Source organism: Larimichthys crocea, chromosome XVIII, assembly GCF_000972845.2.
Source record: "Larimichthys crocea isolate SSNF chromosome XVIII, L_crocea_2.0, whole genome shotgun sequence".
In the NCBI taxonomy this organism is placed as follows: domain Eukaryota; kingdom Metazoa; phylum Chordata; class Actinopteri; family Sciaenidae; genus Larimichthys; species Larimichthys crocea.
Window position 1 is genome coordinate 8,291,341 of NC_040028.1, and position 12,378 is coordinate 8,303,718.

The 12,378-nt window shown below is 39.0% G+C and overlaps 2 protein-coding genes across 2 annotated transcripts; one reads left to right on the forward strand and one right to left on the reverse strand.

Moving 5' to 3' along the window:
* Window positions 1-3,103: 3,103 nt before the first annotated feature.
* Window positions 3,104-6,773, forward strand: LOC104927013 (putative leucine-rich repeat-containing protein DDB_G0290503). Its single transcript, XM_027291199.1, has 4 exons — window positions 3,104-3,173; window positions 3,795-5,144; window positions 5,230-5,285; window positions 6,183-6,773. The coding sequence occupies exons 2-4, from the start codon at window positions 4,469-4,471 to the stop codon at window positions 6,402-6,404; spliced, it is 954 nt and encodes a 317-aa protein (XP_027147000.1). The 5' UTR covers window positions 3,104-3,173; window positions 3,795-4,468; the 3' UTR covers window positions 6,405-6,773.
* Window positions 6,774-7,955: 1,182 nt separating this feature from the next.
* On the reverse strand, window positions 7,956-8,882 carry LOC104927014 (olfactory receptor 142-like). Its single transcript, XM_010740997.2, has one exon. The coding sequence runs from the start codon at window positions 8,880-8,882 to the stop codon at window positions 7,956-7,958; it is 927 nt and encodes a 308-aa protein (XP_010739299.1).
* Between the last annotated feature and the right edge of the window lie 3,496 nt (window positions 8,883-12,378).

Below are 12,378 nucleotides of genomic sequence, written 5' to 3' on the forward strand. Positions count from 1 at the left end.
ATGATGTTAACTTTTAGAAATGGCAGAGATGCTCTTCTATTCTTTTGCAATAGCTTTTTCTCTTGAATGACAGGCCAAGTGTTCAACCAAACAAACCACTGATGGAAAAGCTACAACAGAAGATTTAAATTGAGCTGGCCTCCTGGGTAAACTCTACACTATCTCACCTTTCAGGTTTGGGGCTGTAAATACCTTCAGTAAAGCCTCTCTTCTAATTAAGGACACAGACAGAAGGCTGTAGTCACAGATGATGCTTACAAAGCATTTTTCCAACTTTGTAATTAATCATGGTTTCTTACTGTAGTCGGTTCCTTTTTTTGCATGATGTGCACTATTGCACAGTCACTGAATCGAGTTAATTCTGACTCAGGGACTCTTTTACAGACTGGCAATGCAACAGCTGTGGCATTAACTCTGAATTTGAACCTGAATAAAAAGGCTTTCTGAGGAAGCTGAAAAGGTGTGATTCTTTTTCTTCTTTTGTTAACGCACTGTTCAGATATCTTTAAAACCCCTAAAATGTTTTTTCTATGCAATATAACATACTCCAAATAAGCAGCAATCAAAGTTAAGTTTGTAAACAAGCGTATGTATTATTTATTAACTGATGCACAGAAATAACCTTTTTCCAAAGGGGCCTGATCCTCTTTAAAGCAGTGAGAGGAGCAAAGACAAAAACGTAAACCTTGTGTTATGCATATCACTCATAACAAGCTGTTTGATAAAACATGTTTTCAGTGCCTTTCGTTCAGTGAATTGTAATATATTACCACCCACATTCAGTTCAGTTCATTTATATAGCACCAAATCATGACACTTTCCATATAGAGCAGGTGTAGACCATACTAAAAACTTTCTTTAAGAGGCAGTAACCTCAAGAAGAAGCTGGCTCATGGTTGGTGGCCATGCGCTGACACTTTGATAGGAGAGGGATAGAGACAAAAAATGCACAGCAGCAGCAATAATAACTATAACTAGAATTTTAAATTTAGTGGCACCTAGTGGTGAAGTTGCAGATTGTAACCAAATGAATACTCTCCCATGCCTCATCCTCCCAAAATGCATGAAAAACTCTGGCTGCTAAATTGACATTAAAACCAAAAGTCCATATCTAGATCAGAGTTTAGTTTGTTTGTTCTGTCCTACTGTAGAAAAATGGTGGATCAGCATCTTGGACTCTATATTTTTAATGGCTGATAATTTACTGTGAGTCTGTGCAAGTTGAGTCATTCTGCACATATGTTGACTATCATTAGTTTCATTACACACCGTCTGTGACATCAGTGGCTGGTCATTTGTATGAAATCTGAACATCTGGGCTGGCAGGGTGGCCCCATAATTATAGCATTATAAATTGGAGGAAAAACCGTTGTGAGGCCATATTATTACCTTTGACTCATTACATTTTTAAAGTCATATGCAAACACTTTCCTCAGAGCACATGCAGCATCGTCAGCCGAAGTACAGCAGCTTAGTTGCAACCTGTCCTTAATGAACAAATATGGAATTATCTGTGTTTATTTAAAATACACAAGGACATCAGGGAAATACAGTTTCAAAATATGTAGTTGTATACAGATGTGTTCATACATGGATGTCAACAGGGTGTTTGATCCACAGTACTATCATCTTTCTAGTCTATCTTTCTTTATAGTTTAGAGTGAAGTGCCAAGTGTGGATGACACTTCCCCTGAGCAGCCACTAACCCCCAAAACCCTCTCTTAACACCAAGCTGTGTGGCCTCTTGCTGTCTGTTCTGGGAAAGCAGACTCATCAGACAACTGTACCTTACGTACTGTTACAAATGTGTTCACTGTGTGTGATGACTACGTCTAATAACTATCGCTAGAAGAAAGAATTTTATGACTGGTTGGGTTGGCTGGACTTTGACTGCTTTCTGGAAAGCTGAGTCAAACATTAAAGCGCAGAAACGCGTCACTTTGTTTGGTAAAACACGGATTCAATATCAGCTTTGAAAAATATTTGACAGAATTAAAAGAGGAAAGATGGATGAAAACATTTCAGAAGGCTGCAGAGCACCGACACGGAAAGGTATGTTGTTGGATTTGCTCTTATCTTTAAAGTCATTACACTTGAGGATTGTAGCTTGTATTGTTTTGATAAATATATAAAAGTTAATGAAGTTAATGACTTCAGATTCATTTTGGCTTGACAAGTTGAGATTGAAACTTCATTCTTGACCTTGAAAAACAACTAAACAAACTCACAACATGCTCTGGAGCAATCACATAACCCAGTTTTCCTGTTTCCAAGGTCCAGATGTTCATCTCAAGAACACAGATTTTCCACAGTTCCTTCCAAAATATTTATTATATATCTTTAATCATTGAATAAGCTTAATTTTTGCTTCTGACATTTGGTTCTCATTTACACAAATTTGCCTGTGATATGATGGCATTTTGCACTGCTGCCAAATAATCTTGTCTGTTGTCCAGGGGACAAACACTGTCTTCAGGAGTTGAGGATTGTCCTCCTGGGGCACAACTGGCTTGAAAAGAGTTTGACGGGAAACACCATCCTCGGCCGACAGATGTTTGATGTCAGCAGAGACGTGAAGATGTGCGTTAGGAGACAGGGCGTTCTCAATGATGACCGGAGAGTTATTGTCATCAACAGCCCTGAAAGGTGGATCCAATACTCTGTCCAAGATCCTGGCCTGGTGGAGAACAACATGTCAGCCTGCCTGGCCATGTGCCTGCCAGGACCTCATGCTTTCCTCATGGTTATACCCATCAGCTCTCATAGAGGCAGGGAGTGGACAGTAGAGGGACCCCTTGAGCTGCTTAATGACACAGTATGGAGAAACACAATAGTAATATTCACCAGATGTGAGAGACTAAGAGGGTTGTCTGTAGAGGCCTACATTACAAGACACAGATTTCTCAAAGCAGTTTTGGAGAAGTGTGGATATAGATACCACCTTTTAGACACAAGCATCTGGGGGAAAGATGATGATACTCAGGTTGCAGAACTTTTGGAGAAGATTGATACAATAGTTATAGGAAACATAAAGACAGGAGGAGCTGGTTATGTGACAACAAATGAGGAAGTCTGTAAAATAACTGAGAAAGAAAGGAAAGAGGTAGAAGAGAGAGCAATCCTAAGACGAATGAATGTGCAGACAGCCAGAAGTACACTCAGATCTTTAATGGGTAAGCATCACTTAAAGTGGCAATAATTTCACAGTTATTTTGTGTTGAAAACTTGCTGTGGGCAAAAGCAACACTATAAGTGCACTTTAGCAGCTAAAGAGATGGATATTTCTGTCAGTTGATGTCGAGTTTAAGGAGAGTGAATATTGATATATTCACTCAATATTGAGTGATTGAATATTGACTTAGGACTCAGCTAAATATCCACAGCTGAGGCTGGGCTGAATGAGTGCTCAGACAAGCACCAACACCTACTTGTCAATCAATTTTTTACTGTCTAGGATTGTAACTAGTAGAGGCAAAATGATTAATCTGCAAATCTAACCAAACAAACACCTCCTCATAGCAATATAATCCAGTTACTGTCAGGAACACTCAAGACATCAACAAGACTCAACATCATACTTGTACTTAAATGCACTAATTATACATTTAAGTTAACAAAGTATGGTTTCACTAAAGCAAAGCCCTTTGAAAGCCTTTTGTTAGCCCTCAGCTGTCTTTAAACAATACCTGTCATTTTCTATATTTACATACATCCAAACATGAGATTTTTACAACTCAAAATCAAAATGGATTCCTGAGAAAATTTGTTGTCTAAATCCTCATTTTTAAATCCAGCAGAGTCTCCTCCAATTTCAATGCTTCGGATTCTCATTGTGGGACCGAATCAGGTTGGGAAGAGCTTGGCTGGAAACACCATCCTTGGTGATGAAGTCTTCCCTGCTGGAGTTCCAACATCACAATGCACTGAGAGACAGGGTGACGTTCACAAAAAACGAGTCACTGTAGTTGACACTCCAGGTTGGCATGGGAGGTACTGCTCAGAGGACACTCCATGGGAGGTTCAACAGCAAATTACCCACAGTGCATCTTTGTGTGCCCCCATTCCCCACGCTGTCTTGGTGGTTGTACGCAGCGATGAGACTTTCACTGGAACTGACAGATTGAAAATCGAGGAACACTTAAGCTTGCTTGGTGTTTGGAGTTGGACTTGAACCATTGTGCTATTCACCTGGGGAGACAAACTGGGAGTCATTCCCATTGAGGAGCACATTGAGCAATGGCCTGCCCTTCAGTGGTTGGTGGACAAATGTGGAAATAGGTATCATGTGTTTGATAACTCAAGTAAGGATATAGACATTCAAGTCAGAGATCTGCTGGCGAAGATTGAGGAAACAGAGGTAGGGAATGATACTGGACACTTGTTACATAGTTTGACGAAACTCCAAGAAAGAAACAGGAAGCTGGATCAAAGCTCCAAAAAGAGTACAAGACTGCTCAAGAAGGCAAGGATGGACAATGATCTCCTGAGGCAAACATTCGAGGACAAAGAGGACATCATTAAGACAGCTGAAGAGAAAGATGAGCAGATTGAAGCTTTGAAGGCAACAATTGGGAAGGTGAGGGAGAAAGAAGAGAGGAAAAATGAAGACTATAAAAAAGAGATTGTAAAAAGATTAGTGGAGACTGAGAGGGAGAACAACCTGCTGAAACAAGTCATTATAGAGAAAGACAAAATGATATCAAGCTTGACTGAAAGATGTGCTGTGAAAAATGATGTCATTAAAGCTACAAAGCAAAGCAGTGAGATGGAAAAGGAAATGCTACAGGAAAGAGTGAAAGAGCAAGAGATAGAGACAGCAGCCTTGAAGAAAAGGTGTGAGAAGAAAGAGCAAGAGTTGGAACAAATGATGATGAATCATGAAAAAGAAGCAAAGGAACTTAAAGAGAGAAATGGACAGCTGAAGAGAGAAAATGAAGATATAAAGAAGGTGTTGAAAGCCACAATCGATGAAATGCAGAAGCACTATCAAGAAAGAAGAAATAAGATAAACACTGTGCATTTTAATCCAGGCAACCACCACAACAAAATAATGATAGACCTCAATTTATTGGAGGAGCATGGCCGACAACAAAAATGGGCATTCACAGTGCCATTGTCCCACCATCAACACACCGTTAAAGCCAGTGAGTACAACCTAACAAGCAGCACATAATATCTTCTGAATGAAGTTACCTACAAGTAAATGTCATTAACTTCTGTAAGTTGCAGAGGCTGACCAGAAAAGGCTGGTAGTGTTGGACAATGACATCAGGCGACAGGAGAAGGTGAGTTTACAAAAGTCCAAACAGATAAATTATATCTTGGCTGAAAATTGCATCAATTGTGAAAAATCCAATTTTATTGATTTTAACAGTAGTTAGTTTTGTGAAGTTGGACTGATCTAAAATTACCACTAACCATATTGACAAAACTTGAGTTTCCTCTCTCTCCTCATCACAGAGATGTATCAGCATGTATGTATTCATTAAATGTCATAACAGACTGCTTTTCAGATCCTTAAATGCTAAACTGTAATAAGCATACTGTTGTTTGCGCTCATACTTCATAGGCACAAATGAGCTTCATCCTGATCATCTGCAAAAAATAACATACATGAGACTGAACTATGTTTTATTTGGATCATTGGCTTCATGATACTGATTAGCTTGCTGTTTTAACAAATAACCCCAACAGCCAACATTATGAAGTAACCAGCACCAGATCCACACAGAGCACAACACAGCCAGCCAGCCATCTTAGCTTTGGTCACAGTTAGCTAGTTGGCTCGTGCCTCATAATGCCAACTGAAAATCTGCAACAAGCGAGTCAATCAATTTACCAACCAGATCAGGACTGGGAATCTGGATGAATTAGCTGATGTTATTCAGCAAAGACTCAAGTATTTTGCTGTGTTAGCCTGTTAAAATCACAATATCACTATATATTTCACATGCTTTACAGTAATGATAGCTTTGATTATATATTTGTGTCTGGGTAGGGTCTTGTTCTGTTTCTATCTTTCTGTCTTTGGTTTGTAATACACAAGAATCAGTTAGCCGCCCCCCTTGCCAAACAGTCACAGAAGATGGCTGCCCACCTTGAGCTTTTTGACATTGCTGAATGTTGGGATTAAAGCCTGGTATGTTAACACATTGATTTTTGTTTTGATTCTGGGTCAATAGAGGGAAATTGCAAACAAAGTGCAGCAACTGGAGGCTGGCTGGATTCAGTCATGGTTCAGTGTTGGAGGTGTTGTGCTAGGAGCTGCAGTCGGGGCCCTTGCTGGCTCCTCCCGGATGGCTACAGGGTTAAGTACCAGGTCAGCTGTCGGGGCTGCAGCTGGGGCTCTGCTGGGCAGCTTACTGGTCCAAGGAGCCAGGCCCCAGCAGAGGAAGACAGAATAAGACATCTACAGCAAGTAAGACTAAAACATCATGGACATGAATGCAGACTTCTGAAAGGAGCACTTGTGGACTGTACTGGTACTGTACAGCTGTTTATCTGTCTGTTCAGATTTTGTTAACCTAGAAATGTTTGAAAAAGACAGAACAGTAGTGTTTCATGCATTTTAGTGTCAGTAATCATTATTCTCACATTCGCAGCAACAAAGCTGTATTTCTTTTTTTCTGTTGCTTGTATTATTTTTACTGCACAAGGATTTGCTGCACAAGGATTTGAAGAAACATATAAAGGAGACATTTTTCTGAATTATTAGATTACCAACAAGTTCCACTGAGAGCCCTCTCAGTCTAACCTTAAGCCCCTAACAGGGCCCAGCCCTGCCAGTCCTGAGACAGCTTCCAGCTGAGCTCTGCATAGGCCTGGAGGCTGTCTCAGTGCTAGAGAGCGGTGTTTGGTTCAGGCCTAAAGATCTGACAACCCTGTCTGGGCCTCCTGGAGCATGCTGGTGGCTGGTTGTGGGATCTGGGTTAGGCTGAGGGACTGAGAGCCAGGCTCTCCCAGTGAGAGCCTGCTGGAGGTATCTCATTAATGCTCGGAAAAAAGAGCAGATGTTTTTTAAATGAAAACATAAGTCATAATTCTTAATAAATTACTTGTTAATTTATATTTGTTAATCTATATATATTGTTATATATATTGTATATATATTATATTGTTATACTCTTTTTTTTTCTTAAGTGAATGCAATGCTTTCAGAAATTTCAGTGTGAATTCACCACAAGTTACATATCAGTGAAGCAAGGTCTGGCCATGCCCACACCATCGTGACAAGAGGTCAAATCAATACATGGAAAGATCTGTGTGGGTGCAAGAACAGAAATTAAGTGTAGCTAAGGTAGCTGTAGTTTGTGTGTTTCAACATAATTTTTTGTGAAACATTTGTTAACAATAAAATATATATATATATACACATGTGTTTGTTCTTTAAATGTGGTGGGATTGTAAAAATAAGCTTACTAGCGTATGATGTTTCTTAAAGACAAGCTTCTCTAGTCTCTAACTAACTCATAAAATTTTTACTTAAAGTATACAATAATCAGTTACCTTTGCAATGAGGCTCAAACAAAAGCTCTAATTAAAGTGATAAATGTTTGAAAAAACACTTTCTATTATACTACACAGAAAATACACATATGATGTAATACGATATGATGCAACTGTATAACACAAGAGTGGCACAAAAAAACATATATGCATGAATTTATTCATGTTATAAGAAATGACATCTGACAAATGACATATCAAAAATGTTGCATATATTTAGACCTCATACATGTAGAATAAATGGCAATAATATATCTCAAAGCAAATACACTAAAATATTGCAATTTGTTACAATGCATTTAATTGTCTAATGAGGGACAAGAGTTACAAATTAGCTTCAGTCAGCATACTGTATATACATTACTATATTACATCGGTCACATTACTTCTTCCAATGAAACAATGTTTACCTGTTTTATTAAATAAACAAACAAAATTTAATGGAAGAGTCATTTTCTGTCAACATAAACTAAACTCAAAATTCTGTTTCGTATTTTGGTCAGTTTGAACCCATATATGAGAGGATTCATGGCAGGAGGAATGATCAGAAATTCTAAAGCGATGAAGTTTTGAAGGCTTTGTGAAATATTTGTGGGGCTAAATCGCATATACATCAAATCAAAAACTATCACAACGAGGAATGTGATTAAAGAGACTAAATGAGGCACACATGTCTGCATAAACTTCACCCTGTCATCTTTGGACTTCACACACATTCTGATAAGATGCATATAAGTCCAAAATATGAAAAAACCATGAGACACATATATGAAAATTGTTAACTGTGAAATAATTTCATTTGCGATAGTATCAGTGTCAGGGCAAGCAAGTTTAACAATTATCCAATTCACACAAAAGAGTTTAGGAATTTTCGAATGACATAACTTCAGAGTAGACGTTAATATAATGCTGACAGAGAAAATGCAGAAAGGTGTTAGCCAGGAGAAACATACCAGCAGAGACAGCCTCTTCTTATTCATGAGAGAGTGGTAGTGTAGTGGTCGACATATAGCCAGATATCTGTCATAAGCCATGACGGCTAGAATGGACAAGTCACAGCAAGCAAAAGAGTACATGATAAAGGCCTGTAAAAGACATCCTTCATATGAGATTTCATGAGAAGAAGACAACAGATCTAACAGGAATTTGGGGTAGAAACCCGTCGTCCCATAAAGTCCATTAATGCAAAAACTGCACAATAAGATGTACATCGGTTGATGCAAGTTTTCGTCAAAGATAATGACCATGATAAGAGCAATATTTAGAAACAAAATCAGACAGTAATACAGAAAAGTGAGTGAAAAGATAGTGAGTCTGTAATTTATGGTCTCATTTATCCCTGAGAGAGTAAAAATTCTAACAGAAATATTATCCATGATTAAAGATTTTCAGTTTTCCAATCTTTACCTGTCCACTGTGCAGTAGGAGGTCACTGTGTGCTCTGTCTGTGGTTTCCCTCCACACCACTTATTATTAACTGCTATGACGATGACAGTACAACAGTTGGGAATTCAAACTCAAACGTTTCTCATTGGTCCATTTGTGGCACATTACACACACATAGCTAATGGTGAACCTGTGAGGGAAGACAGCCTTTATCAGGCTAAATTATTGCAATCTTGACATGACAGTGACAGTATAAAGAATGGACGGCGTATATGTGATCACCCATCAAAGCAGCCATGCTGTTAATTACAGTATGCATAACTTTAAGCCTTAAAATAATTTGGATGTGTGAGTTAAAAAAATCAGACTCAGTACAGTTTTCATGAATGGGGAAATTAGCTATAGAGACCAAAACCATTTTTGTACCACGCTGTAAACATGTTTATTTCTGCTTCTGCGGCTTATGGAGATTGACTGATTCTGTAACCAGCCTTAGATGACCGTCATTCATTTCCCAGCCACGGAGGTTGCCTCAATGCACACACTGACTTGCCCTACACATTTTTTTCTGTTTCTCTTGCTAAAATCATGCTTTGGATTTTTTTTATGGATTTTGTTGATTAGAGATGGGACTTATGGCTCTTTGGAGGGAGCCGAATCTTTGTGATCCGTTCATTTCAAAGAGCCGTTCATAAAGCTGGCTTATTTGGCTCATTTTTATATTTATTCACTTTTAAAAAGCTAGCTTGGGGTTAATTTTATTTTATCCTGGAAATAATCACAGGGAGGAATGGTGGGCTGAAATCTCGATCAAAATAATTTCAAACTCAGATTTCCCACCAATATTTGAGTTTATTCTGAAATATTGATTATAGCTTCATTTTACGTGTGGACAAGATTTTAAAGTCTGATATGGATTCATTGTAAATATTCCACTGCCATATCCTTCTAAGTTGACAGTGAGATCACTATTTACCCTTTGTATAAAGTGTGTGTAATGTTTTTCAACACCTAAACAATAAAAAACAAAGCAGGCTACAATAAAGTGCAAAAGCTTTTAGTGCAAAAACAAGAACATTTTTAACAATGCAGAAACTCAAAACAATATTTTAAAATTAAAACGTTTCACACAAGAATATTTTCATAGAACTATGAACTCAAAAACAATACTTCAAGTATTAGAAAAATAGATAAAATTACATTAAATTAGACGGAAACACATTGATGCTTTGTAAAAAAAAATAAAAATAAATAGAACTATACCCTGGGGAGGACTCCTGAACTGTCCTTGGGTGAATAGTAACCTATACCTGACCTACAAAAAGATCAGTCAGCCCCTTTACTCTGAACCATAACCCCAAAAACAAAATAAAGTGTAAACAAAATAAATGACATTTCCAAAATATAGGCCATAAAGCATGGAACTGCTGGAACAGACGGTCCTTCCCCTCCTTCAGGCTCACTGCCAACAGCATGAACAACTCATGCAATATTTGCATAATATGCTCCTCCTCATGCTCTCTCCGTCTCACTCAGTCAGTAGAGGAGCAAGGAGGAGCTTGTGTGAGCATCGCTGTGAAATGTAGGTGTGAGCTCGGTGAGAGAGAAGAAAAAGAGAACGGCTCCCAACCAAACGCTACTCGGTTCCCATCGTTTATGTTAATGAGCCGTTCAAAAGATTCGGTTTGTTCGTGAACATCACAACTGTACTGTTCATACATTCAGCAGGTGAACCGCACATGGAGGAGGCTTTAACATATAAAGTCTGGAAAAATGCCTGTTAATGCTTTAATACGTTCAAAATCAATGTGGTAACGATCTTGGGGCAAGGTCCTCTTTACAAACCTCCCTTTGGACATCGCTACCCGTACAATGACCCAGTCATAGGAAAAACACCCTACATTGTAAATTTTGTATCCTTCTTTCTAAATACAGAGTTGATGAGTTAACGAACCTCCGTTCTTGGGAATGAGGAAAACTCGAAGCAGAAGTCAGGATTTGAAGGGTGCTAAAGGCAGTGAATGAAGTGTGGAGCATTGGTGGAACATTACTTCTCCACATTTCTAAGGGGTGAAACAGCCTTGTTGGTAATAGCAAACACTTTTTTTTGTGATGGGTTACACATTTACTTGAATTCTGATGGGATACTTAGAGTCCCCCAGTGTGTTTCACAGTGCACAACGAGATAATTTGCAGTCTTCATCAGCTTCTTGGTTGCACACTTCTACATTTGTTTGACAATGATCATAAAGCCAGTTTGTCAAAACTTCAATTTGCTTAATCATCTATGATTGGCAAACCCTTCTCTAAACACGTTTAGGCATCCATCCAAATGAGAATCACCAGTTAACCTGCATGTCTTTGGACTGTGGGAGAAAGCCAGGGTACCTGGAAGTAACGCACCCAGACACAGGAGAACATGCAAACTCCACACAGAAAGGCCCCAGCAGGGGTTTTCGAACCATGCCGTGAGATGACAGTGCTAACCACTGCACCACTGTGCAGTCAGTGGATCCCAAATTTTTAAGAAGGAGGCTCAAGTCTTCCATGATTCATGGTACAAATTTTGTGCTTTGTACACATGACAAGTTTACTTGTATTGAGGACACTGACAGAAATTTCACTAGCTTAAAGAGCACTCAACAGACGGCTCCCACACGCTGAGACCTAATTTCCGTGTTCTTTTTCAGATTGTTGACACTGGTAAAGGTATGAATGGTTTTGCTGTTCTCACTCAACATGACATTTTGTTTAGTGTTAAATTACCTCCACATTATTCTGCATGACCAGCTGAATTGGTTGCACTCACAGAAATTGTAAATTTGTGGAGGTTAAAACTGTAAACATTTACTGACTCACGTTATGCCTTTGGTGTAGTGCATTACTTTGGTGCACTTTGGAAACACAAAGATTTTCTGACATCATCTGTCAAAATTATAGCACATCACAAACTTGTGCCTGGACTGCTAGATGCCATCATCTCCCTACTACTGACTACTACTACTACCTACTGATTCTATCTCCCACTGCAAGAAATGTTCGTGAGTCAAGACAAAAGTAGCAGAAAATCCAGAAGCTGACAGCAATGGTCTTGGGTAAGTGGTACTGGCAGGTAGGCTGAAAAGACTATCTATGACAAGAAGGCCACGACAACATGGCAGCTGAAGATCACCTGTTTAAACCAGTACCGAGGTTCCTGCTCCAGTAAGACAAAAATCTACATGTTGTGTGACAAAGTGTAGAAAGATAACTTTTGGGGTTTCGAGTACAAGCTGCAGAATTAAGGGTTCAAAGGCTGGAAAGCAAAGTCACAGGAAAACCAGGAACACCTGTTTTTTGAGGTTCGGGACAGAGATTATCCAGCCAGAGGAGTTTATTATTCATACATTCAGTGGGTGAATGTCCACCTGGTATATGGATGGAGAACCTTGACAGTTCCTAAGAAATGCATGGTCCTGGGCGAGGTGAGATTTGGAGGCAGGGACA

Excerpts from the sequence above, each read along its gene's own strand:
- LOC104927013 (XM_027291199.1), top strand. The coding sequence starts at position 4,469 with ATGGACAATGATCTCCTGAGGCAAACATTCGAGGACAAAGAGGACATC. Across the intron at positions 5,145-5,229 it reads TCAACACACCGTTAAAGCCA|AGGCTGACCAGAAAAGGCTG; the intron begins GTGAGTACAACC and ends TGTAAGTTGCAG. Across the intron at positions 5,286-6,182 it reads ACATCAGGCGACAGGAGAAG|AGGGAAATTGCAAACAAAGT; the intron begins GTGAGTTTACAA and ends CTGGGTCAATAG.
- LOC104927014 (XM_010740997.2), bottom strand. The coding sequence starts at position 8,882 with ATGGATAATATTTCTGTTAGAATTTTTACTCTCTCAGGGATAAATGAG.